This window comes from Oryza glaberrima, chromosome 9, assembly GCF_000147395.1.
Source record: "Oryza glaberrima chromosome 9, OglaRS2, whole genome shotgun sequence".
Lineage (NCBI taxonomy): Eukaryota > Viridiplantae > Streptophyta > Magnoliopsida > Poales > Poaceae > Oryza > Oryza glaberrima.
Window position 1 is genome coordinate 2,160,749 of NC_068334.1, and position 26,447 is coordinate 2,187,195.

The 26,447-nt window shown below is 39.2% G+C and overlaps 2 protein-coding genes across 5 annotated transcripts; one reads left to right on the forward strand and one right to left on the reverse strand.

The window, feature by feature from the left end:
• The first annotated feature begins 1,864 nt into the window (after nt 1–1,864).
• On the forward strand, nt 1,865–5,366 carry LOC127785182 (PRA1 family protein H). Of its 3 annotated transcripts, XM_052312607.1 has the most exons (4): nt 1,869–2,411; nt 2,523–2,662; nt 4,649–4,720; nt 4,801–5,366. In XM_052312607.1, the coding sequence occupies exons 1-4, from the start codon at nt 1,945–1,947 to the stop codon at nt 4,887–4,889; spliced, it is 768 nt and encodes a 255-aa protein (XP_052168567.1). In that variant the 5' UTR covers nt 1,869–1,944; the 3' UTR covers nt 4,890–5,366. The 3 variants fall into 3 exon arrangements, 2 of the variants coding, with proteins under 2 accessions (XP_052168566.1, XP_052168567.1); XR_008019670.1 differs by having other exon boundaries at nt 1,865–2,662; nt 4,452–4,720; nt 4,801–4,877; XM_052312606.1 differs by having other exon boundaries at nt 1,868–2,662.
• A 931-nt stretch (nt 5,367–6,297) lies between these two features.
• Nucleotides 6,298–20,748, reverse strand: LOC127784431 (histone-lysine N-methyltransferase TRX1). 2 transcript variants are annotated; one of them, XM_052311736.1, is made up of 25 exons: nt 20,044–20,748; nt 19,868–19,919; nt 19,709–19,783; nt 19,210–19,423; nt 18,320–18,443; nt 18,132–18,236; nt 17,832–18,028; nt 16,416–16,508; nt 16,211–16,308; nt 15,004–15,162; nt 14,406–14,531; nt 14,269–14,316; nt 14,073–14,190; nt 13,938–14,003; nt 13,790–13,851; nt 13,657–13,713; nt 13,476–13,544; nt 13,101–13,290; nt 12,313–12,576; nt 11,461–11,522; nt 10,612–10,689; nt 8,938–9,033; nt 8,038–8,141; nt 7,821–7,963; nt 6,298–6,592 (listed from the first exon to the last, which is right to left on the reverse strand). In XM_052311736.1, exons 1-24 carry the CDS (start codon nt 20,520–20,522, stop codon nt 7,831–7,833), a joined length of 3,069 nt encoding a protein of 1,022 aa, XP_052167696.1. In that variant the 5' UTR covers nt 20,523–20,748; the 3' UTR covers nt 6,298–6,592; nt 7,821–7,830. The 2 variants fall into 2 exon arrangements, with proteins under 2 accessions (XP_052167696.1, XP_052167697.1); XM_052311737.1 differs by lacking the exon at nt 6,298–6,592 and adding an exon at nt 6,636–7,088.
• Nucleotides 20,749–26,447: the final 5,699 nt, after the last annotated feature.

Consider the following 26,447-nt stretch of genomic DNA (forward strand, 5'->3'; position numbering starts at 1 on the left):
TCATCAATTAATACATGTGCTGAACATTTAAACATATTTGTTTCACATATGATATTTGATCAGGGATCCTTTAGAAATAGTAACATACAGCATAAATAGTCTCATGAAAGAATCACATATTCATTAACCAATAATGAGTTATCTATTTCAAGGAACAATGTCAGATAAATATGTAAACATAGTATATGATACAATCATCTCTATGATTGCCTCTAGGGCATATCAACAACAAATGACACATTCGTTGGAAGTGGCTAAGTTGTCCGGATGGTTCAATTAGTAAGGCCTTGTTTAGATCCAAAAAGTTTTGGCCAAAAGCGTCATATCAAATGTTTAGACACATGCATGGAGCATTAAATGTGAGAAAAAAAAATCGCACAGCTTGCATGTAAATTGCGAGACAAATCTTTTAAGCCTAATTACGCTATGATTTGACAACGTGATGGTACAGTAAACATTTGCTAATGACGGATTAATTAGGCTTAATAAATTGAGTCTTTTACCCCTATGCCATTAAAAAAGTTGATGCTTACCTGTGTGCCATAAAAAAGTTTGGAGTCACCTGTATGCCATGAGCCTAACTTTCATTGACCCATGTGCCATTCCGTCCGCCTTCTGTTAGAACTTAACGGTTCCATATCTCTGACATGTGGGACCCATGTATGAAAATGACTAATTTTCCCCTACTCTATTTTCAACTCTATACTCTCTCTCCTCTCCTGCTCTCTCCACGTTTTTGCCGCACGCCGCCGCACCCTAACCCTAGCCGCACGCCGCCGCCGCTGCCTCGCCTCGCCGCCGCCGCCACCGCCGCCGCCTAGCCTCGCCGGTGCTGAGTTCTCAAGCCGCCGTGGGAGCCGAGGTCTTCCCCTTTCGCCGCCGCTTTCCACCACTACCCCCGTCGGAGCCGACGTCTTCCCCACCCCCATCCGCCGCGGCCGGAGCCGACGTCTTCCCCACCCTCATCCGCGGGGCCAGAGCCAACGTCGTCCCCAGTCATCGCCGGAGGCAAGGTCTTCCCCATCCGGTGCCGACGCCGCAGTCCCCTTCCCCATCGCCATCCGCGGCGGCCGGAGTCGACACCGTCCCCATCCTGCGTCGTCACCGCCGCCGAAGTCCACCGCCGCCGCAGGTTGCCCCGTAGCCTCAGGCCGGCGCTCCCCGTCGCCCCGTCGCCCCAGGCTGGCGCGCCCCTGCCTCCAAGCCGCCTTGTATGGTTTGATATGGATGCAATGGCCATGTATGGTTTGATATGAACTTGTTGCTATAGGTGCAATGGTCATGCCCTTGTTTTTTCATGTGATATATCGTTATTTGTCCGTATGCAATGGTCATGCACCTATTTTTTCCTTTTTAAAAAAATTATTTCCGATTTTTCCTTATTTTTTCCACCATTTCCTAAATTTTCCCACATTTTCCTAATTTTTCCCGGATTTTTAAACATTTTTAAAATTTATTCTCACTTTTTCTGATTTTTACCTTTTTCAAAAAATTATTTTCCCTTTTTTTGATTTTTAACGCCTTTTCTAAATTATTTTTCACTTTTCTGATTTTTTAAACTTATTATTGTACACAAGGGCAAAACTGTCTTTACACAGCCCCTAACACCTATGTTATGTCTCCATCTATCCAAAATGGCACACGGGTCAACGAAAGTTGGGCTCATGACATACAAGTAACTCTAAACTTTTTTGTGACATATAAGTAAGCAGCAACTTTTTAATGGTATAGGGGTAAAAGACTCTAATAAATTTATCTCGCAGTTTACAAATGAAATATGTTATTTATTTTATTATTAGGGTATGTTTAATACTTTTCAAATGAGTATTCGTATACTTTTTACATCCACACACTGACACACCCTAAACTGGAGTGTATTGGGCAGACACCAGGCCAGAGCACCCTCATCCCTATCCTCCAGACGGAATCCTCCCCAGTGACGCCATGTCGTCTTCGTCGTCGTCGTTCAAGCCCAACCCGCTGTCGCTGAGTGTGCCGGACCCTGCTCTCGACCGCTGGCTCCGCGACTCCGGCTACCTCGACATCCTCGACTCCTCAGCCTCAGCCTCCGCCTCCGCCTCCACCTCCTCCTCCCCCTCCGCAACGACCACCACCGCCGCCGCCTCATCCACATCCACTCTCATCAACCCCACCTCCGCCGCCGCCGCCGTCCTCGCCTTCGCCCGTACCCTCGCCTCGGTCCTCGCGCTCAACCCCTTCGCTCGGCTGTCTACTACCGACCTCGCCGCGCCCACTCCCTCTTGGTCCCTCGCCTTCCTCGGTCCGCCCGGAGCCGCGTCCTACTCCTGGCCCCCGACCTCGACCCAGGCCCGACTCCGCGTCCAGGAGAACGTCCGCCGCTACGCCCGCAATTACGCCGCGCTCTCCATCCTTGTCTTCGCTTGCTGCCTGTATCATATGCATTGCCACCTTCCTAGTTCGTTAATTGTTGCGCTTATTGCTTTTATCTGTTCCCAGTCTCTGCGTCTGAGAAATATTTCTGCTACTGCTGGTGTGTCCAGGTACCGGATGCCAATGGCGCTGTTGGGAATGTTAGCCATCCTCATCGTGTGGGAGAGTGTGAGGTACTGCCGGGAGCGTTGGGGACTCGCCACCCGGGCGCCCGGGGTTGGGCAGTTTCTCCTTCATTCTGCACAGATTGGTGAGGTTTCCGTTGCAAATGTGTTCCTGCACAATAAATCTTTAGAAAGAAAAATTGAGGTGTAATTGGTAACTGAACTAGCTCATCACAAAGAAACTGTATTAGATTAACAGTCTTGCTGACGGGGGACACATTGATTCTTAATATTTGAATAAGACTAGCAGTGAAGACCTTAAGGTTCATAAGAAAATCATTTCTACTTCTATATTCACTTTTATGCAATTCATAGGGTAAAGAAAAAGCATTTCCAAGAAATTGAAACATGACAATATTTAGTGCAGGATCCCTTCGTATTGTTTACATTAAAATGACAATGTTGTTATGGGCATGTTATAGTTCTTCAATTGTTAAAGCTTAAAAAAGAAGTTTCTCCATGGATCCCTTCGTATATGCAAGCCTTGAGACAGACCGACATACCTAAGATAATATTCTTGTGATCATGTTTTGGGGCATCCTAGACCTCGTTTTAATAATGAACAACAATCCTAAAAGCATAAAGTAGGTTTGAAGGACAACCAATCAGAAAATCCAAGAACTCCTCTATCTCTTCCTCACGCCATGGTGCCACGGTGACAGGGGTATCACCCTTGTCTTCCTATCGATCTTGGGCATTCTGTTTCTGTATTCCCAAAACACCAAAGCCTGTGGCAGGTGCTCAGCCAATCTGTATCCACCTGCCCACCCATGTATACTGACATGATCATTGTCCATCACTAGAAGCCAGTCTAAATAGAGCCCATATATATAGCAAAGCCATTCTTGCGTCAAGCTAGGAGATTGCCCATTTGATTTTCTATGAAAATGCTGAACTTCTTTATGATTGCTGGTAGGTTACTAAGCAGTCCCTAGGCTAGTTTTCATTGGAAAATTCTGCTTTATGATAGAAGAATACATTTATTCAAATCACTTGATCCTGTAGTTAACATGTTGATTCCTGTAGTTCCAAATACATATTTGCTCACAAGTTTCTTATTAACTAACTGTTCGACATATGTATTTGCTCTTTGAACTTGTGGAGATATCTTCACAGCTGACAATTGCACCTAAATTTTCAGTTTTTTTTAAAAAAAATGAAACGTTAGTTGAATTCTAAAACTTAAACTTGTGGCAGCATTGAATCTTTATCTATTTTGCATAGAACTTGTTAAAAAAATAAATCCTGCAGAAAGGTCCAATAATGAGCAACCATGTATTTCTCTTCTACATCAGATCATTAGGTTAAACAAATAAACGTTGGGAGTGAGTTGAATTATCTTATTTGATCATCGGTGCATCTCATGAATTTCAAAAAATCAACATCTTCAAGCCCTTTTACTAGCCCTTTGTTTGTCTTCATCGCTGGTAATCTTACTAAGGTTTTACTTGAATGTATCTTTGGTGGATGACTGTGTAGTTCTATTAAACATCAACATTTTAATTCGAATAGAAAGGATTGTGGACACATCCAGAAGCAGTCAGCAGCAGCAAAGATGTACCCCATCCAGTAAAAGAATACTTGATGTTTGACTTTATTCATGGTTTTTGAGATGCGACTTTACTGGTTTGACCACACCTTTATATTAAATTTAATTCATAGTATCTAATAAGTTTATTATATTATGGAAGTACATTTCAAGACAAATCTATATATGCCATGTTTATGTTTTTCAAACTACCTTTAAAAGTCATTTGATAGTCACAGTTTGAAAAGTTTGACAGGACATTGTCTAAAACGTCAAGTATTTCTGACTGTATAGAGTGCTACAAAGTGTGATGTGGCATTGATTATTGTTTGTGAACTTGCCCATAGGACTTCTAATTGTGCACAACGCAATCTTTAATGACCATGCCTGCAAAGATGTGGCGCCACTGAAATAGCACTCAGGTGGATGTAGTTTGGTTTTGCGCTCTGGCCAGATTTGTGCTTGACACCAGAATTGTCTAGTTCAGTTTGGTGGTTTCGTACTGGGTTCTCCATCATTATCTAACTCGTTTTATCGTAACCAGCTACTGCTGTGCTGGTTTATGTGTGCAGTCTGCAGTTTGCTCTTGTATATGCCATTGGGTTGAGTTATGCAGGTGAGTAATCCTCTACGCTTTCTTTGCTTTCTCCCAGTCTCTCTTCTGATTCTTCAAAAAAATTGTGTTATGTTTTGCAGTGATGATGTTGCATGCTTCTTTTCGAAAATTGACTCCTTCAAGTCTACCTGATCCTGGGAACAGAAACAGGAGGTTGCAACCAAAATGAAGCTAATTGATTCATCGGAGAAAAATAATAAAAAGAAAGCCATAATTCATGACAGACTGCAGATGCACCAGACAGGTATAAGTTATAACAGCCCACATGGTGCGAATGCAAAGTAGTCACCTATATCAGCACTGGTTAGTGGGTACTGTTGGAGGCTCGAGACTGCATTTTGGACTCGTTCAAGAGTTAGTCGTGGTCGAAGTTTGTTGACGAAACGGAATATGATGGTAGCGTCATTTTGATCCAATTTGATCTGATCTAATGGCATGAGAGCAAATGGTTAATTTTTATAGGTGTTCAACTAGAATATACCTTCGTGGCAAATATTAGCTGACCTCTCCTAAAAGTGCGGCAAACGAACAGAGTCTTGTCGTGCTTGGTTTTCATTTTTCATTGTGGCTTGTGTTTTGTTTTATGGTTGATACAATGATACTTTACTTTTATGGTTGATTGTGTATATACATATTAATTAAGCTACCTACCCTCCCGCCGTTTCAAGTTACTTGCGTTTATTTGAAGTCAACATTTTAATCTATCTTTGGTCATCAAAACTCGTACAGCATAAGATTTCATTTTAATCTATTTTTTACCATCAATCTATATAAACTCGTATATCGTCAGATTTATATTTTTTTGGTTCATGGAAAATTCTTTTATAATATATAGTTCAGAAAATATTAAACTATATAGATTTTTATAAATTAATAATCAACGATATGTTTTAAATTAGGACAGGCATAAAAATTTGAAACGGAGGAAATACTTTTTCCTCAGCAGAAAATTGTGCCATGTGTAAAGTTGGGACTTGGGTGAATGACTCCAACTTGTTCATGTGCCTTGCACGGGTTCGGACTATTTGTAGTACCCACTACACGATTACTCTTACCAACACATTTGACCTTTTGATTTGAGCGAACTAAACAAGTCCGTGCACTAGCCTGGAGCCCTGGACAAATTGTATACCCACCCAGTTAAAGCAAACATTTTGTTTTGTTGTACATTTATGTAGGGCAGAGCTTTGGCCTTTACTACATCAGTTCTAAAATAAGTACAACAAGTTCTAAAATAAATGCAGCCATAAATTTTCATGACTAGTTTTGATCGTACGTCTTATTTAAAACTTTTTTATGATTAGTATTTTTTTATTATTGTTAGATTATAAAACATGAATAGTAATTTATGTTTGACTTATGTATTTTAATTTTTTTAAAAAAATTAAATAAGATGAATGATTAAAGTTGGAGACAGAAAATTGAGATGGAGGGAGTAGCCGTTAGGTCCGTCGGATGATCCAGATGCACAATCGTTCTACTATGGACGGCTGATAAGCAAAATGTGATTCAGAAGCTGCATCTCCATTGAACTATTGTTAACAGGACTTCTCAATCACGCACATGATTTCGACTCATTTGGTTGATAGGGCCAACATATAACTGATGACAAATGGACAAATTACATGAGAAGATCTGAATATTTTGATTATGCCACCACAAAGTTCCAATTATGGTACCAATAACAAATGGAATGCCAGACCTATGTCAGAATAGATGTACAATTACGATGGCATTCTTGTGTAAATGTGAGCAAAGAATAATTAGCATTTCTCACATGAAAAACTGAGGCAAATTTTTGCAATTTTGCCACTAGCCCCGAAGGAGCACAGTTCGCAATCCAGTACCCTGGGGCAATTCTAAATACGATCCCTGCAAATATTAAAGCTAACATTATAGTTTCAACTGTAGATCAAAATATCTTTTTGGCTTCAAGGAGACAGGATAAACATTAACGACAAGGCAAACAAATACACATCATGCCATGTGTACTTAAATGTACTTCTCTACAATTACGGGCTAATTAATGCGTAGAGATTAGATATCTGGCTACACAAATATTTCAATGTAAACTAATTATACATACATCAAATGTTTGCGCAAGTTTTTACCAGAATTAGCAAACTAGTAACCAAACACCCATATATTGTAACTACAAAACTAGAATAATAATTTATCTATATTTCCATAAATGAGTTGACTATATGATTTACCTTTATCTTCGATTATTCTTGTACTAGTTTGACAAAAGGCTAACTTTTGAGAATTAAGATTTTTTTTTTTTGACGCAGGAGCGGAGCCAAGGTCCAGCCACCCTGGGCAAGTGCTCGGGCTCCGCCCCGTTACACCAGTATATGCCCCTGCGGCGCTGCTAGATTAGACAGGAAATTAACAAAGCAATTAAGGAATGCAAAGCAGAATGTGTCTATAATTGCTTGGCTCACGGCACTAATCTAGCTAACCTCTCACATTAGTGTTGTCAATTTTGATTGTATAAATCATAAAATTTAAACATACAACGATGTTATATGTGCTTGTTATGATCTATCGTTAGACTTGCCCGTGCTCAAGAAATATTTTAGATCCGCCACTGTTTTGATGTGAAACTGTAGGAGAGGCTCCTACTGTGCTATATATAGTATACAGATAAAATAATTTACAGGGAACTTTTGAGAATTATGGTGGTGGCATAATCTTCCTACCCTTGTAGGTTTTAAGTGTCACCACCATTTGCTTCTTTTTAAAGGGTTTTAAAACTAAAGGTAACTTCGGGAGAAAAAATCAATCTACAATCTGTTCAAAAACCCATAGGTTGGAGATCCAGCTCAAAAGATCAACGGAACTAACAAACAAATCTATTTGTCCTTTAAAATTGGCAATATATGGCAAGAAACTTAAATTAATATCAACCAATTATAAGCAGGGCACAATAGAATTTAGGGGAAAAAACACATGATTTTTACACAATTTTTTTTCCAACATCCTGAATGAACATTTTCAAGTTTCTCAATTAGAGGGTGCATCCATAAAATTTTTACAGGAGCGTACAACATATTACACGTCAGAATAGCACGCAAGGTAGATATGTGTATACACTGACCTCAGTCTGATCATTGTTGAAATAATTCACTTCTATTGACCCTTATTTTGGCTGATTGCCCCTCTGCTTCAACATCGTTAACAACTCCACGGCATTTTGGGAATCCACAATAACAAGGAAGTCGCTGATCACTCGAAACAAACCTGAATGAAGCACCATCTTATTATTGTAAGACTTGTTTTAAAACGGTTGCAAGCAATTGATATTTCATTCTTACCTATAATCATAAGTCAACTCTTCCCATGGATTTATATCCCGCTTTGCAAAAATGATGATATGCTCATCCCCGAGAACACTTATGACGCGTGAATAACAATTCGGCTGCAATGGTAAAAAGAATTGTTACAACAACTGCATGTAAGAAAAAATTATTCCAAACATAGTCTTGACTTATGTATTCTTGTATCTACTAGTACTAAGTAAACCAGTAAAACATCATGAAGTACCATAATATCTGAACCCCCGTGCTAAAATGCCAAAGAATATTGCCAAATGTAGGGAATGAAAGCTATTTGGTTCCTTTCTTTTCATGGAGATGCTGGTGTGTTTGCATGTGTTTTGAGGCTCTTTTTTGGGTTGGTGCTGGGGGGAGGAGAAAAGAGGGGGGGGGGGGGGGGGGGGGGGGGCGGGCACAAGTACAACAGATCAGTCAATAATTGTATTGTCAATAGTCATTGATTGCTTCACTTTACAAAAAGAGTTCATTACTTCACAACTCACTGAGGAATTATTATTTCTATTGCTTGGTAAGAGACTGCTCACTTCAAGTTTTTGGCAGAAAAGGATAAATTTCCGTAGTTATTGTGAACTTTAGCCTATTGCTTCATTAGATCCAGCATTGCCTTGAGCATATTGTATTGCATTTTTCCTTTTGTCTTCACATTACGAGGAAAAAAGAGCAACATGTCCAGAATAGACACATAGGTGGTTATCATGCCAGTGGTGAAAATTTATGTCCAACTATCCAATGTGCAGAGTAACATAGATACAAGGATGTACCAAACTAAGGTTATGCAATGATCATCACCATGTGTTTTCAATAAGACAGCAGATGAAGCAATATTAGCTGCAAACAAAAACTGGAAAGCACTTTCATAAGGAGTGCATGTTTCCTTACCTCACAAGAATGATTAATTAAATGGGCAATGCTTCCTGCCCGCGTAGCATCTATAACACGCTCATCATCTATCCTGAACATATACGTCCCAGCACCCTGCAGAAGTGATTTACTCTAAATAATTAGCAGACTGATTAAATGCATTGCAGCATATTCTTGTGCTTTCTTTTATTTTCATGAGAACTTACAACAATTGATTTGTCTAAAATATAATCTATAAAAATGATTCATTTATTTTCCCCCACGGGAATGATTGTCTAAAGAACACAGAAAGCATATCAGTTGGGCTACAAAAGGTGGACAAGAGCAAATTGTACGGTCATCTAATTATCTTTGCATATACTACAAATCAAGCATATCTTTTAAAATCAACACCCTAGTCACTAAGCTCACTGTATAAACAACAGGGTTTACTAGCCAAACAACTGGGAGAGTTCTGATGCCATGTTCCAATAGCACCCCCGTGAAATGACCTTCTCCTTGCTGCCTAATCAAGTTCATGCAGGCATGTCACAGGTTGCTCACAAGGAATGTCGTGATGATGACCCCCATCAAAGCTTTAAGGTTGAACTCCATGAACAAACCAATTACTTAACAATGAAAAGGTACACAAGTTAAACTTCACTTACCAAGCAAAAAACATTGATTTTTTTTGGAAACTTACACTTTACCAGAGTTTTCCACATATAACCTTCAGGCTATTAGAAATTAGACAGTCATAAGATCACAGTTGAGTTAATAAGCTATCCTGTCAAGACGGGTACATTTGATCATATTTGCATACAAAGATATGCCATTGAACATCAGTTTTGCAGGATTGTACATCAAAATTTTCAAATAAGAAGACGTTAATTGGATAGAAATCATCAAAACCTTACCTCTATCCCATAACTTCAGAACTGATAGATTAGGTAGTCTTTCTAAAAAAGATAGACTAGGTAGGCAGGCAGAAAAAAAGTTAGTTAAATGGACAAATCCTTGTTTTTGGAAATTATGCATCATGGTAATATTACTGTTTTCTGTATCGGTGATACAAAGCATGTATTGTAAACCAATATTTTCATGGCACTCAACACCTCATGGTCAGTGTATACACAAATAAAAGAATAAAAATGGATAATTGATGGTAGATGGGACAATACTGAGCCATCCCACAACTCACTCAAGAAAAGGTCACCTAAGTTAGTCATTCCCTCCTCCCATATCACCAGATGTCCCTCCAGCAGCAGAGGAGAGAGGCAGTATTATGAGCATCAGGGAAGACAGTAAAGCAATAAAGCACACAGTACCAGAGTGGAGGACTCCTCCCTCACTTATAAAAGAGAGGCGAATGAGCTATCATGAGCATTAGGGAAGACAGTAAAGCACAACAAAGCAGAGAGAAGGCAAACAGAGGTGGGGCAGTAGAGAACCGAGAAAGCACACAGTAAGTGTGAAGATACAACCGAATCCAGACGACAGAGGGGCTGGATGCAAGCTGCACTCTCCTTCCTCTTCCATGGTCAACCAGAGGCCAGATCCAAGCCACCCCCCCCCCCCCCCCCCCCCCAAGAATGCTGCTATTCATGGTACTAACCAAATACATGACATGCCATTGACTTGACAACACCATGAAGACCTTCATACCAACAATGGAATGACCAAAAAACTGAAAAACAAACTAACAGAACATACCACTAAAGAGTTGTATATGCGCCGCTCTCTAATATCTGATATTGGTGGCCTGACGAGCTCTCCGATGTACTCAATCATCTGAACATGTAGATAGAAAAATAATTCATTAGCATCACAACAGTGAAATAATATTCAAAACTAACTTCTAATCAATTTATCTAATAAGTAGATATCAATAGGAATAATATGCTGAGCAGCAACACAAATACTGCAAAATAGTTTTGCTATTGTCCTGGAGTCCATTAACAACACAATCAACATAAACTCTGCAAAGTATCGTCATTAGTTTTGTCATTAGGTCAAATTTCTACCCATATCATATCTGCAACCTCTACCAAGAACTCTAATCAAGATTTCACCAAAGACTAAGACAGCAGATGGCTATCAGCAGGCATTGAGTCACTACAGTTAGCCACAACTGCTTCTGGGTCAATTTTAAGAAAATTATCTAACTGCTCACAGCCATTACAAACTAACAAAGAAGCTACTCTGCACTTCCTGCTGTTTACAGTACCATGGGGCAATCATGGATCATTATATATCTCCATATTTGTTACTTATTTCCACTGTAATGTTACTGAAAGTTCTCCCTACAAGACAATTAAGTTCCTTACAGAAAAGGAACACAATCCTTCTTTGGTTATGTTTGGCACTGCAATGCTGTGATGTGGACCTAGTTAGACAGGGGACTCTTTCCAATGTCCAGACAGGTTTTCCTAATACAACTACAGGAGAATAGCTCTCACCTCTCAACCAACTTCTACATCCGAAAATAGAAATAAATAAGTGATTTTCAAAATCCACATAATGCCAAACGGAGGCTTTACAATGAAAAATAAATAAACATACCATGTCGCCTGCCTTGTGCGAAACCTTTGCAAAGACACCAAATCCATGAATTCTTGACTTTCCTGTCACAAATAATTAAAAAAAAAAGTTAAATAAAACGATATTCACAGAAACAGCCATTAGAACAGCACAAAATCACATATATGCCAATGTTTCAAAAACAACACAATCAAAATGTGCAATGCCATAGTTATGATGCACATGTCCAGGAATGACATTGATATTGATTCCTTAGGAAAGTGGACTCCGTTAATCCATTTCAGCTAATGCCCAAAACCAGTAAATCCTATTCCACTCCAAATCATGAGAATCGACAAGCTCATATATATGTATGTTTTCTTTACCAGGTGGATTTTACACAAAATATCTTATTTAACTTCTATAGATTCTACTTTTTGAAACCAAGGGCAGGAGCTATACCATTCATTTCATGAAGAGATTACACCAGCCCCAAAGGGAAAAAGCCAATGGACACCAACATATCCTGGTAGGCCACACCAAACAGGTCACCTCAACTCCTCACACAACACTAACACATAAGAGCACAACTGGGACAAACCACACCATTGATTCTACTGTTACTACAGAAAAGTATATACCACATTCACATCAAAGTTTGGTCGCAGCATGAAGGCAAAGGAAATTGACAAGTACTATAAAGTAAATGATATGTAAAATAGCAACATATTATGATCACAAAACAATATCATGTACTTCTCCTGAAAGCATTATTATTATTGCAACAATGTTAAGGATTTGGTCAGCTTTACAACATAAAATGATAGTTCTATTTTCAGTCCACAAAAACGATAATTCCATGGAGATGCTACTGGTACAGATTAATGGACTTACCAAAAGCTAGTCTCCTCCTGAATGTAGCCTTCATGCTTTTATACTTTTCAATCATAGAAGACACGTTGCCAACAGCTTCTTGATGTGCAACATCCAAAAAGCCAACTGATTGAATTGGTTCACTGATAGCATCATGGCCTACTCTATTTTGGCAGAAACCACTAACAATATAAGGCATATTCTCTACATATAAACGTTTTACAGAAGCGGTAGCCATAACTTGAGGTTGCTTTTGGCCCCTTCTCCCATGGATATTATAAGGTTCTGAAAAGGAAGGCAAGTAATGGAGAAATGAAACATGATCAGAGAACTGGTTGTGCAATAACAAAAGCAGGAAATATATGCTTAAACTAGCAAAATGCTAGTGTTGGAACGGATTTTTTTTAAAAAAAATACATCAAAAGTTTAAAACTAAAAAAGCTATACATATTTCTCATGGAAAAACATATATGATCTGCAAGCAAACAACAATACACAGATAGCCAAACAAAGTGCACAAAAGATCTATTTATCCACGCTTAGAAAGATCCCACCAACTCTAGAGGCCATGGTGAGATGGCACTGGCAGACTCACTACCACCACAACTACTAGGTTCTTTTATGTAGTAGAGGATAAACAATACAGCATTTGCATAACTAATTAGCTCAATCCCATAAGATTGCAAGGATTAATTGTCAAACACAAATAGCAGAAAAAAAATGGATACTTTAAATAAACAACCAAATTTATTATGCAGAAAACTTGACAAAACTTGCTCTTAGCCTCAAGTAAACATTTGCTCTCTTACCAGTCCTTGCACAACCGGATGGTGGAACTGCATCTGTCTGAACTACCACAGCAGGCTTAGCAAGGTTACTTTCAAGAGATGGACGTTCAGTCGATGGTTGTCTGTGCTTCTTGCAGTATGAAAGTAGACGAATACATGGGTCCTCATCCTCATCAAGTAACATGAGGTGGATTTTGTCATCATCTTCAAGCTAAAATTAACAAAATGGTTGCACATGAATACAGATACTTAATTAGGAAACAGAATAAGTTATCAAGTACCCCCTCCGTCCCAAAATAGCACCCCTCTAGTTCAAATTTGAACTAGAAGAGCGCACTTATTTTGGGAGGGAGTAGGAGTAAATAATATGCCACATCATAAAGATCAAGAGGATACCTCAACACAAAGATCAGCAGCACGTGCACAAAGAGGGTGATATGCAACACGACAGGTAGGATGAGAACACTATATTGAGGAAGGAAAAGTATCATGATCTCTTTCAAGGAAAGAAAAGGAAATGAGCAAATAATATGTTATGATGACCCAATCACAGGTTTAAAAACGGTTGCAAAAGTACCTGTATGCAAGCTCCATAAGCAACTCCGCAAATGCTGCATAGAAGTTTCCAGCGGTCCTGCATAGACAACATCAGTGACACTCTGACAAAAATAGGATCACACCAAAATCAACAGCAGAAAGGAAAAATGAACCTTGTTGATTCTGCTCAATCCATCAATCGGTTCCATTCTCTTCACATCTTTTAAGCAAGTTTCTGTACCAAAGTTAGGATTAATATAATTAAAAGCATGTCCTGGCAAAACATCACTAAGATATGTGGATCAATAAAAGTCATTATACCAGGAATCCATATAGCACATGCAAGATGAGCCCAACGACCATCTGTTGTTGGTTTCATTGCGCCCCCTAAATAAAGGGAATCATCACATAAGTTTATAGCCTTGTTATGCAAGAAACTGCAACATGATTCTATACCTGTTACTGGACAAAGAGAGCATCGTGGAGAAACACGAGGCGCCTCAGGTCGACACAGGTTGCAAAGCCAAAGGACTCCATTCAATGGTTCGAGTTCACCATAGCATCTAGCATGTACCTGTATCATGTTTAACACTTATGTAAACAACTCCATATTTAACATCTTCAAGGAGCTAGTCAATGAAAGCATGCCTACCATCATACGGCACTTATCACATTGCAAGAACAAATTGTCTTCGTATTCCTGCAATTCAAAAGAGTATAAATAATAATCCATTTGGTTATTCACCCTTTGAATAGCTTATGTATGAGAACAGGGTAAAGATCATTTACCTCATCCATATCACAAACACTACAATAGTCTAGATCTTTCCAATTTACATGAACAGCTCTATACCCACGAAAGGTGTCTCCAGCATTTTCAAAATACTTTAAGCATGACCTTGCATTGGGTAACTCCTAAAATACACAGTTGAATTAGTTTTTAAAAAGGAATGGAATGCATTTCTAGGCATAAAAATGTCAATATGGGAAACAAAGGCAAGTATCACCAAACAATCAGACATAGCACAACACACTGCAGACAGTGCAGGGGCACTAGCAATTATCATGAAACCTTTTTTTCTCTTTGATAAACTTCCAGAAACCAATAGCTTGACAGTAGAACTATACAACCATCAGACAATCATACATTCATAAAAACATATAAACTCTTAGTCTGCACGAATTCACTACAAAAACATGAATGGTAATGAAATGAAATACCAATGACAAAAGGCTTTAGATAATTATGCAGATATAGGGAAGTTTTCAGACAGAAAATAGTATAAAAAGACACTATGGTTAAAAAGAATTGATTTGATTGTCCATCACCAATGCACTACCAAAACAAAAGAAAAACTAAAACTTGAAGAGTTATTTGTTCAAAAACCTGAATAAGTTGCCGTATTTGTGGATTTGAAAAGCCAAACATATAGGAACCAGATCCCTGACAAACATCTCTGTCCAATCCAGAGGCCACATTGCGCTGTTTTTCCTTTAATCTACAATATATCTCCTTCCAACATGTATTTGGGGTAGAGCCATCAATCTGGTCATCAGAATGCATTAGATCAAGACAACGTACAGAGTTCAAAATAAATTTGTACACATACATACAAAGAGATACTTGCTGGTCATCCTCACAAATTGCTCCTTTTCCATGAAATAACTAGTGATAACTGATAGTGATATGTAACTCAACTGGTTTGAAAATACAAGAAAAGATTCTATATGCCATTCTGGAAATGTAATAATTGATACTAGACATATGGAAACATATGAGATCAAATAATCACTTATTCAAATGCCTATTCCTACAAGAATATCTCATTGTTTAATAGACGGAGCTGGGGGCTTATGGTTATGTCTTGCACCCGTTCGCCCTCCAGATCGTTGGCTACAATTATGCAGCCATTTATGTGCTATTCAAAGAAATTAATAGAAAAATATTGTATCTCTGTTGGAGATGAGTATGTACAGGTGGTTAATCAGTCTCATTCGCATATATCATGTATATACAATTTATATTTGAAGATAATAAATTATTTATTGCATTTTATATATTAGACTAATAGCATACTTGGTTGTGATTCATTGCATTTATATATTAGACTAATAGCATACTTGGTTGTGATTCATTGCAATGCACATACATATTGCTGATTTTGGATAAAAATGGTGACAACAATCAAGCGAGAAGATGACGCAACCAGGAATGATAGGACGGTCAGTAATTACTGGAGTATGAAGTCCATTTAATTATAACAACACCTTTAAAAGCTCATTATTAAAATTCGAAACATTTCCATCACATCAGATACACAATGACATTTGATTATAGATATTTCATCAAATGGAAAGACTGAACTTAAGCAAGTGAGAGTGTGAGACAACCAGCAATCTCAACTGTGATAAGACAATTAGATTGATAATAAATGTCAATAGAGTATGTGTTTTCAGTTTACGATAATCATTCCAAACATATCGATGATACAATATCTCATGATAAACTATATTCTGAAAAGGTAAAATTCAACTAAAACACATGTTTTCAATGGTATCGATAACAGCATCAGTAAAATTGTTAAACTGCTTACCTGTGTTCCATCTTCTGATGTTACCCTAAACAATGGCCGAGCTTTTATATCTGAATTCCTCAGTACCTCCATTTTGTAAAGTATTACTACATGTGGATCTGCAACAATAATAATGTACTGATTCTGAAACTACTGAAGTGAATTTAACAATGGTTTATTACATTTGCTATAAGCTTGACAACAAAATTCTCAAACAGATAACTACCTTTCACTGATCTGAACTTCCTGAAAGCAGTATACCCTTCAGGCCATATATGCTTTTTGTTATGGAAATAGTCTGAGTCAGTTACTATCCTACCTGAAAAGCTCAGAGAGGAGTACAATAATGGAAGGGTTAAACTTAGATACACTAGGACCAAAAGTATCAACATGAAAAATTCAGGCTGCACCAAAAGAAGCACTCATCAAATGCTCTACAAATAAATTTTTGATAAGTTCAACACAGACAAATAATGGCTGTACATATTATCCAATCAAGTGCCTTCTATGTAAAGGTCAGGGCAATGGCTGTGTGTTGAAACCAATTTGTTTCAACAGAAATGTAATCAAACTGCCTTGCTGTTGGTAACTAGGTATGATTCTTTTGCAACCATAAAATTAGAAATTCGACAATCATGTTAAGAATGTAGCGAGTAACAAAGCCTTTCAAAAAGTGCAGGAGAAACGTAGTTCAAATTTCAGTGACAAGAAGCATACAAGAAATCTGCAGGAAAAAACTAAAACAGGAATCACTTATGTCTTTCAGGGGTTTTGGGTTAGGTCAATAAACTAAATCGTGCAAATAAAATATATTTTTAAGGATCTATTATCTAAAAGTTTAGGACTCCTGCACAAACTAAACTTCTAATCTGTACCCAGAACAAAAATGATGAGATTAGGAGGGCTCTTTTCCAGATGGATCCCACAAAGGCTGGAACAGGTACTGATGGATTCCCAGCATTGTTCTATCAGACACACTGGGAGATTATTGGAGATGAGATTAGTGATGTGGTTCGCAGCTAAATGGTGCGGAGGTCCCTGAGGGGTTTGTGACAATATAAATGTATTTATCCTAAAAGTGTCAAAGCCTGATCTCCTAACCAATTTCCGCCCATCAGTTTGTGTAACGTGCTGTACAAAATTGCTTCAAAGGTACTAGCAAACCGACTTAAAATCTTTCTGAATGATGTGTTTGATTATCAAAGTGCTTTTGTACCAGGGTGTCTTATTACTAACAATGCCCTAATTGCTCTTGAGTGTCTGCATACCATAAGAAGAACAAAATGGGACCCACTTATTAAGCTGGTCTAGCCTGACAGAACAAATTGGCCTTTAGCATTCTTCAGCACCATAGCTCATAGATAGTGCAAAATTATATTTCACAAAAAAAAAGTGTGGTATCCTTCAACTTGGTAGGAACAAGAAGGCTGTCATTTCCACAAAAGAAAAGGATATTCATGCTTGCGCCATATTTCTAACTTATTTTTGTAATAATATGCAAATATGTGACTTCGCTCTTGTTATGTTTCTCTACTTCTCTGTTGATATTATTGACAATCTATAAAGCCTGAAACTTTGCTTCTTGGTATACTTAGAAAAAGAAATAAAATTTTCTCTATTCATATTATTTGTTAAAACATACCTAATTTGCTCACACGAAGATTTCCTAGTTCTATTTGAGTCATCTCATCATAATCCCCTCCGCTTTCAGCTGTTTTATCTTCAGATAAATTGTCACAAGAATGTACATCTTTATTGGAATTAGCATCAGAACTGCCCTTTTCCATGGATTTCTGTAGTTGCAACATATTTTCTGGGAGAAGCTGTGTGCAGAGAAACCTATAAAGTATAAAATGGAATCTGAATACTGTACTGAGCACCTCGCAGTAAGATTAAAAAAATATGCTGGATTAGTTCTAAAAAAGAGGCTTTGGACACATACTCCTTGGCTTCTTCTAAACTCCGATAGAAGCGTGCTTGCTTGCATTTAAGATGCAAAGAAGAAAGAAGGCCATTCAGAAAGGGCACCGCTTGCTTCAACTTAATCCTGAGGTAAAAAAAACATAACTTCTAGGGTACCTTTCTAAGAAAAATGAAGATTATCTTAGATATCCTTTTACAGAATCAAACCTGGCAAAATCATGAGTACCAAAAAATTGAACAAGTATCGACTGATCTAGTCGGCCTGGCTTCAAAGCCCTGTTAGCAGGAACATTTGATTCATCCACCACAACAGCTGGCCACATGGCATGACCTGTTGAAACAAATGACAAATTAATTTCAGGTCTCCTAAAAGATGAACACCTCACAAGGGTGTGCATCAATCACTTCTCACTGAATTAAACAAAGAACAAAACTCCATGCCCCTAGCTTTTAGTACGTGTAATTAATAATTTATCACACAGGAAAGTATGAACTAAAGAAACTTCAAATTCAAAGAATAAACACTCCACAGGCAAATAAAGCACAAGAGACTAACTTACATTGGTTACAAACCAATGTCAGTCAATTTAAGAGAAAAACATGAAAACATCATAGAAAACCATAAAGGTCACACCAGCTTATAACTATCTGTACAATGAAACCTTAAAACCTCTGGGAACCAATATGCACAAAAACTACTTTCGATGCAATAATTTTTGTAAAATAAATGTAGCATATGATTAGAAAAGGTAATGGTCAAATGTGGAGACCGTGCCAATGTCCCAATGTGCATATTGGAGATCGTGCCAATGTCCTAAACATCAACTCATTGAGTAAAAGCAAAATTCTGCAGAAGTGAAATCATGTGGCATTTGTAATGGAGCTCACGATACAAAGTGCATTAGTGGGTTAACACAAACTTCCGTCAACAATGCAATAAATTAATACAGCTAAAAATAATTGGAATCTGCGTCATAGGAATACATTGCTATTATAAATTCTAGTGACATGCTACAAAAAAAATATAACCATGAAATTAATAATATTCAGCTGAAAACACCAGAAGTCAGAGGTACAAAACACAATAGGATGAGTACCTGTAAGTTTAGCCCACACAAGATCACCTGCATCAAGACCTTGGTAATCATGAAGGCTAACAGCAAGGGCAAGCAACTCATCATAGCCCCTCTTGTTCAGATTGGAAATTCCAAATTTCAAGTTCCTGCACTTCATTTCTTCAGATGAAATAGAAAATTTTATCCTTTCATCAGCTAGGTTAAGGTCCTCTGATTCGCCATCATCATACTTTACCTGCAGTAAGTACGTTTAAACCGAGTTCTTAATAATTTTCTTTCAAATCGTGTACTTTCATAATTCAGACATAGAGGGGTTGAATTTAAATTAAAGAAACAACAAACGTAAAATGTATCTAGCATCTGGCATTAAAAATTGAATTTTGATAGTGAGAAAATCCAGTACGAAATTAGCAAAAGCAAGCATTATCAATCAACTAAGAAACAATGGAGAATTTGCTGAACTAAACAATGATTTAAGGGGAAAAAACATCTTCACACTGGGAAGGATCAGAGATCATACGGAATGTTTCTTAGTCGCTTCATTGTACCCTGTGATAGAACCCTTGTACCAATCCTCATCGAGGGGCCAGAAAACCTACATACACTGCAAGGTTCAGGTCCCAGCCTCTTACATTCCCCTAAAAAGAAGCTAATAAAAATCTTTGTCAAGAACTTTTGCCTTGCATCCTAATCCCACAAAGGCCAGTGGATCCGCAGCCTCAATTTCCAACCTGCGACAGAACCAGCGTCAGGAACAAATCACATTTTTGACAGTTCCTTTTAAATGAAGTACTTCCACTGAAGGCCATGAGGGAAGATATTATTCCGAGGCAAGCGTAGACAGATCCAACTCACTCCAACCATCTCCTCCCAGCCGAGGAGGCAGCTTCCTTGTGCACGCCCTGCCGCTGCCGCCTCTTGGGTTCAGAGAAGTAACCCCTCCTCTCAGCCCCTCCGCTACGCCTCAGGCAGCGCCGCCGCGCGGGCTCCTCCCCATCCCCGCCTAATGCGGGCGGGGCTTGCCCCAGGCTCAGCAGCTCGTACTTGAGAGAACCCTTCCGCCGTGTAACCTCCTCATCCTCGTCGTCCTCCCGGGGGTGCAGCATCGGTGGTGCTGTGGCAGGCGAGGGAGGTGGCCCCTCGACCCGCGGCTTCTTACGGCGGCGGCGGTAGTAGACGATCACGGGGGGCTTGCCGTCCTCGGCGGAGCGGGGCTTCTTGGGGAGAGGGCACGGAGCAGAGGAGGAGTAGACGCGGCCAAGTGGGAGGTAGCGAATTGGGTGGTCCACCTCCTCCTCCTCGTGCACGAAGCCCCCCTCCACCGCGATCACCATGGCTGGGCTGGCTAGGGTTTCGGCTCTAGGGCTTCGCCACTGGAGGGGTTTAGGGATTTGGGGTTCCGGGGGAGGGAAGTTTTGGGGGCCCTGAGGCCCTCGCGAAAATTTTTTGCCGTTTCCCGCCGGAGGACGCCCCTCGCCCCCCTCCTCACTCCGGTCGGCCCCCGGAGGCTTGGGGGACGATGGGGATTGATTTCCCGATTTCCTTTTATTTTTCCTTTTTTTTCCCTCGCCGCTTTTTGGGCTACCGGCCGTGGCGGCCTCCATCCGCGCCAGTAGACTACTGTCGTCGCCTACTGCCTTTCTCCTATAAGGACAGGACATGTACAATGGTTGTTAATAATGGTTGTTAATAGTGATCTTTTAGCGTTGCTAATTAGGAATACTTGATGATATAGAGGAAAGAGAAAGAGAAGAAACAAAACATCATTGTTATGCATGACAACGGCTTAACAACGACTCTTAGTCACTATAATATGGAAATATGGCTGCATGAAGATAAAAATATGGAAATAATATTAACAAAAGGAATATTTTTTGAGTTAATAATTAGAGCCTTTGTCGTCTCAACTATTATAAAGACATGGTCTCTAAATAATCTTGTATTGTTTAAGAGACCATACCTGTCTCTACCATTGAACATGCCTAAAAAAACGAATAATCGGATATAATATACTCCCTCCATTCCTAATTGATCTACATATTACATATTACATGAGTGCACCCAAACAAAGAAAATACAATAACTCTCTCATGCTACATTTACTTTACCAATAAACTTGATGCATGCACAATCCCCACTATTTTCTAGCCAATAGCAAATCAAAGCACTTGTGTGTATGGATGCATGCATCAATGCTCATTTACCCAATACAAAAATAACGAATAGACTTAATAAATGAACACAAATATGAAGATCATTTAGGAATATTTTCAAAAGAATAATATGTAGATCAATTAGGAATGGAGGGAGTAATATTTAGATTTATAGTAATAGGTTGTGTCATATGTAGTACAAGATTAATTTTTTATGGAACGGATGGAGTACTCGCGTTTGAGGGAATTTTCTATTACTTGCAAGGGCGTGCGTTGCAACGGGATTTAAAAAATATATATGGTAACAGTTTCACCCTGTGAATAAGTATATTTGAAACTACTACGTTGTCATCCGATTGTTGTCCGACCATGTTACGGTATGGGCGTAGCTAACAGGCGTACGCCAAGATTTATAGCGGCATGAATCATCTATTGTGTGTGAGGCTTTCATCGTTGCTTTGGTCGTACACTGGGGTTGGACAGCAATGTCGTATGTATATTATTTTCAATCGGAAACTCATCTTCTAAAGGAACAATTCATATGTATGTATATTGTGCAGGTACTTACGGTGATGGTGGCCGGTCCTAGATGAAACCAAAAATTAGATGACAAGCGAAATCAGGATAACCTAACGGACCGATGGTATAGCTTAATATATTTTAAATAAGTGAGATCTTAATATAAATGGCAGATTTAGTATATCAAGTAACATATAAAGAACGAGATAACTAAACCAAGTAGAATCAGCTGAAACTCCGATGATATCTCTATTAACAATCATAAGACAAGCTAGATATTATAATTAGATCAAACCTAACTGATGCAGCATTAAGCATGAAGAGAAATATAAAATCTAAACAAGTTAATGATAGCCTTTTTAAGATGGTAGATACACCATAAAATCTACCTCTGCATTAATATTTAACCCTATCGGCTATTTTCAATGATAGAGGCTAGCCGATGAAGTTAGATAGTAATATCGATCTAGATTATAGCATATATGATAACTCGACGATTTACATAGACAAGATTAAAGTGTCATGGAGATATAAGCACTAATCCTGAGAACGCAAACCGCCATAACAAGTTTTACCTTTTCGCCAGAGATCAAAACCGATGTAGCCCAACTCAAAAGCAAGAACTCGTCGAAACAATTGAAATAGAAAAAGGGGGTGATGCGCCGAGAGTATTATTGAACTGGTGTTATCTGTTTTAGGGTCATATTTATACCCAAAGTACATGATATGTCCTTGCCGGACACGACTCTATCTCTATTACAATTTAAAATACGAACAAGTCCCTTAAGCGGACTCTTACCAAAAATATCTCTAAGAAAAACTACCAGAATATCCTAATTAATAGATACAATTGCCTTCTTTGGACTCAGTCCATACATGGCAATGCTTGTGCGGCGCCTCAACCGATCCCAACAATGATTCTAGAACCATCTTCCTGAGATCGGCTACATCGGCTTCTCCTTGTCCGATTCAGTATTAGCCGATGCAGACAACAGTCGATGCTGTTCATAGCCGATGTGCACTCTGTTTCCAAGGAACGAACCCTTTCCAGATCCGCTTCGACTTTAACTCCAAATCCGATCTATGATTTACCAAATTTGGTCGTTAACACATGCCCCCCCAAGTCCACTATATTTGTAATGTTACAGATTTGCTCAATCCTATCTCCGCCCGTATCTAGGGTTTCTTTTCTGTTTTGGCCGTTATCGCGCTTCTTTTAAATAGCAACCACTGCTTTGAAATTTTCACGCTGTCACTTCCGTTTTCAATGTTTTTAGCCAAAACATTCCCCAATCTTTCCGGCGATTTCCTCGAGACCTTCGGCGAACTCATAGGCGACCTCCTGGTTCGGCGGTGATCCCAACTCCGACAATGTCGACCTCCACCAATCCCTCAAGCGCTCCAATGGCTGAGTTTCCCGAGGTAAGCCCGTCGGCTAAAGCATTATCTTTTCTTGTTGCAATCTAATTTTCTCTTCATAATCCTCCTTTTCTTCCTTCTTTACTCTAGCATCTTTCCCATCAGATCGCAATTCCTAGTCTGTGCTATCCAAATCAGTTTTTCTTAGGCCCAATCGGCAATCCAGATCCCACTCTATTTACTAATGCTGAAACCAACAGAAATCCCCTTTAGACAGACCAACCCTAGCCTTGGTCATTGGAGTGGAACCTTTAAATCTTGGCCTTCTAGTGTAAAACCCTGGCCAGATTGGTACAGAAGGGTATCAGCTAGCAAACAGACCCACTGGGAAGAACTTGGGATTTTCACAGTGCTTAGCCCTCACTATAGCCAATACGAACAAAGATGAATCTATGCTATCGGCTGCAACCTACTTCTGGTCAGATACCTTCAATGCTTTCTTATTCAGCCAAGGGCAGATAACACCAACTCTCTTAGATATTACCATGCTCACAGGCTTGGATATCACTTCATCGGCTAACCCAGTCAGCTTAAACACCAAAAGCAAATTTTCCTACAAGACTAGAAGTATTGGGGGTTGGACTGGTTATATCAAAATGAACATGGGAAATGGGCCTGTAACCCTGCAGGAACATGTAACTTTTCTGATGATGTGGCTGGAGAAGTTCCTGTTTTGTGGTCCTAGTTGTAGTCCTACCACCAATTGGCAACACCTAGCCGAAGCCTTAGTCGACGAGAGACAATTTCCTCTAGGCAAATATCTCCTAGGGGCAATTTACCAAACTTTGAGCTCAGCAACGACTAGAATTGCTTCAGACATTGTTATCTGTCACGCCCTAAAGTTTCCTCTCTCTTGCTTTAAAATTGGTTAAATAAATCATCCGAAGAAATGGTTTCAATTAACCTAGAGCTAATTTCTTAATTAATAAACGCAATCAATAATTGGAAATGGCATTGTGGGATTTTTCTTGGGTCCCACATGTCACAATACATTAACAGGATTTTTAGCGAAATTTTCAGAGCCCTATAAATAATTTTAACCAATTAAAATTGATTTATCCGCAATATTTAATCCATGGAAATCATTTTCCCTTTTTCCTTTTTCCCTTTTCCTTCTTTTCCCTTTGTTGGGCCGTCAGCCCATTTCCTCCTGCGCTCGGCCTCCTCTTCGTTGGGCCAGCCCGCGCCCCACTTATCAGGTCCCAAAACTAATGACTTGGATCCGACAATGATTAATCTATCAAGGCCTAGATAAATATTGATACATATAATATAACTGGTTCTTCATTGCATATGTAAAGTTTACAATACTTGGGATTTACAAAGATGGTTGCTTAACTAATTATACATAGGGTTACTATTATACAGCGGAAGTCTATTGTAGTTTGACTAGGAAGGAACAAACTCTAAGGGTTCTCTAAATTATCGGGGTCGTCATAGTAGTAGTCATAAGGGTCCTCCTCTTGACCCAGATCTGAAAAGGGGTTAAATTGAGCAAGGGTGAGTATTCACAATACTCAGCAAGATATTGCGGAAATATGTTATGCATGGATATATAGTGGGGTTCTTTGCATAAAGCAAATATAGGCAATCTGGTAGATTAAGCAAGAATTTAACAAGATACAATTATCAAGTTTCTAAGCAAATACTATATGAGTCCCAATGCTCAAAACCGTGAGCACGACTATTCGAATAGATTCATTTATACTTTACTGCAGTAAATGTACGCTTTACCCACAGCCCACAACGTGTCGATAATCATCAGCTTCAGTCATGGCCCAGCATTAGGTTACTAACAATAGTGGCACCTGTTCCATGAACTCTACTCCTCATATGCTCTGAACGTACGTTATCAGCACCGTGAGGAGTTCTGGCGTTCCCGGGTATTTAGAAAGGACTGATTGTATGACACCATGTCATCGCAATCAGGGTGTATAAAATAAATCACGTGATATAATAATTCATCTCAAATAGTTACTTGCGCCTCGGTAAATATCACCATTGTCCTACTTGGCATAAGTTCACCTCCTGCGCGAGGACTTAAAAATAGAACCACTATACAGAGGTACCACATTGTTAAATAACATAATAACTAGGTCTGTTTGCATCCTAGAACTGTGGTCGTACTCGTTTGTTCTTCACAAGTATTTGGGCAGTCTTATGTTGGTTGGAACAGTACTAGCCACCCGGAAATCAACCAATTCTAGCGTACCACTCCAATCTAAGTATAGAGCATTTTAACTTGATTGTAAGAAAAATAAGCAGAACTATGTTATCTGGTTTCTATGGTTGAATTATGCATATAAAAGAGATATTTGAAAGAAAGGGCATAAATATAATTTATTGAAATATGGGCTTAAATGATCAAGAGGTGAACAATAACTTGCCTTGCTCGATGTCCTAAGATTGATTGGTATTAGAAGAGTCATCAAGACCTAGGGTTAACCATTCAAAAATTCAAGTTTAAAAAGAATTCAAAGACAATCCAAAAATGGGAAAAATAAAATAAAATGAGAAAATAGCAAAAATAGACTCAGAAGGTAGAGAATGAATTTAGAGGAATTTTGGTCCAAGTTTCACTGGATTTGGATCTATATTTTTAAATTTATGTGCTTCTAAAGTCTGAGATTCAAATTAAATTGAGAAAAAGTTAAAAACTACTGTGCATGGTCCCACCAGTCAGTCTCTCTCTCTTCTCTTCTTCTTCTTCCTCCAGCCATTCCACATTTGTGACCGGCGGCACTAGGGTTAGGGATTGCGGCGGCGATTGGAGGGGGAAGTGCTTGCGGGCGGAGGGGAGGTTGCTAGGGTTCTCCGGCGATGGTGAGTGGTGGCGGAGGGGTTAATTTACTGTGTAAGTGGCATGACGGCTAGGGTGGCGGCGGTATAGATGAGTCGTAAGGGCGATTGGGATTGTGGAGGGTAGGCATGGATCGGAGAGTGTATTAAGAGTATGTCTAGTGTGCCTAGAAGGGTTTAGGAAACTTAACTATTGACAAGGTGTGGAAGGCATGCGGCCGTGAGTGCCTCCATTGGCGGCGGTCGAGCTCACGTCGGCAGCCGAGTAGGGGCTAAATTAGTGCTAAAGGAATGCAAAAAGGGAATCTAGGTAGTATGTAGATGCTTGAAACAAAAGAGCTCACCGAGTTAGCTTGAAACGGCGAGATG

Coding starts and splice junctions, on each gene's coding strand:
- LOC127785182 (XM_052312606.1), top strand. CDS start 1,945: ATGTCGTCTTCGTCGTCGTCGTTCAAGCCCAACCCGCTGTCGCTGAGT. Junction 2,663..4,648: donor CCTTCATTCTGCACAGATTG/GTGAGGTTTCCG, acceptor TATCGTAACCAG/CTACTGCTGTGCTGGTTTAT. Junction 4,721..4,800: donor CATTGGGTTGAGTTATGCAG/GTGAGTAATCCT, acceptor TATGTTTTGCAG/TGATGATGTTGCATGCTTCT.
- LOC127784431 (XM_052311736.1), bottom strand. CDS start 20,522: ATGGTGATCGCGGTGGAGGGGGGCTTCGTGCACGAGGAGGAGGAGGTG. Junction 16,509..17,831: donor TCTTCGTGTGAGCAAATTAG/GTATGTTTTAAC, acceptor TGAGCTTTTCAG/GTAGGATAGTAACTGACTCA. Junction 14,004..14,072: donor CTCTCTTTGTCCAGTAACAG/GTATAGAATCAT, acceptor CCCTTTATTTAG/GGGGCGCAATGAAACCAACA.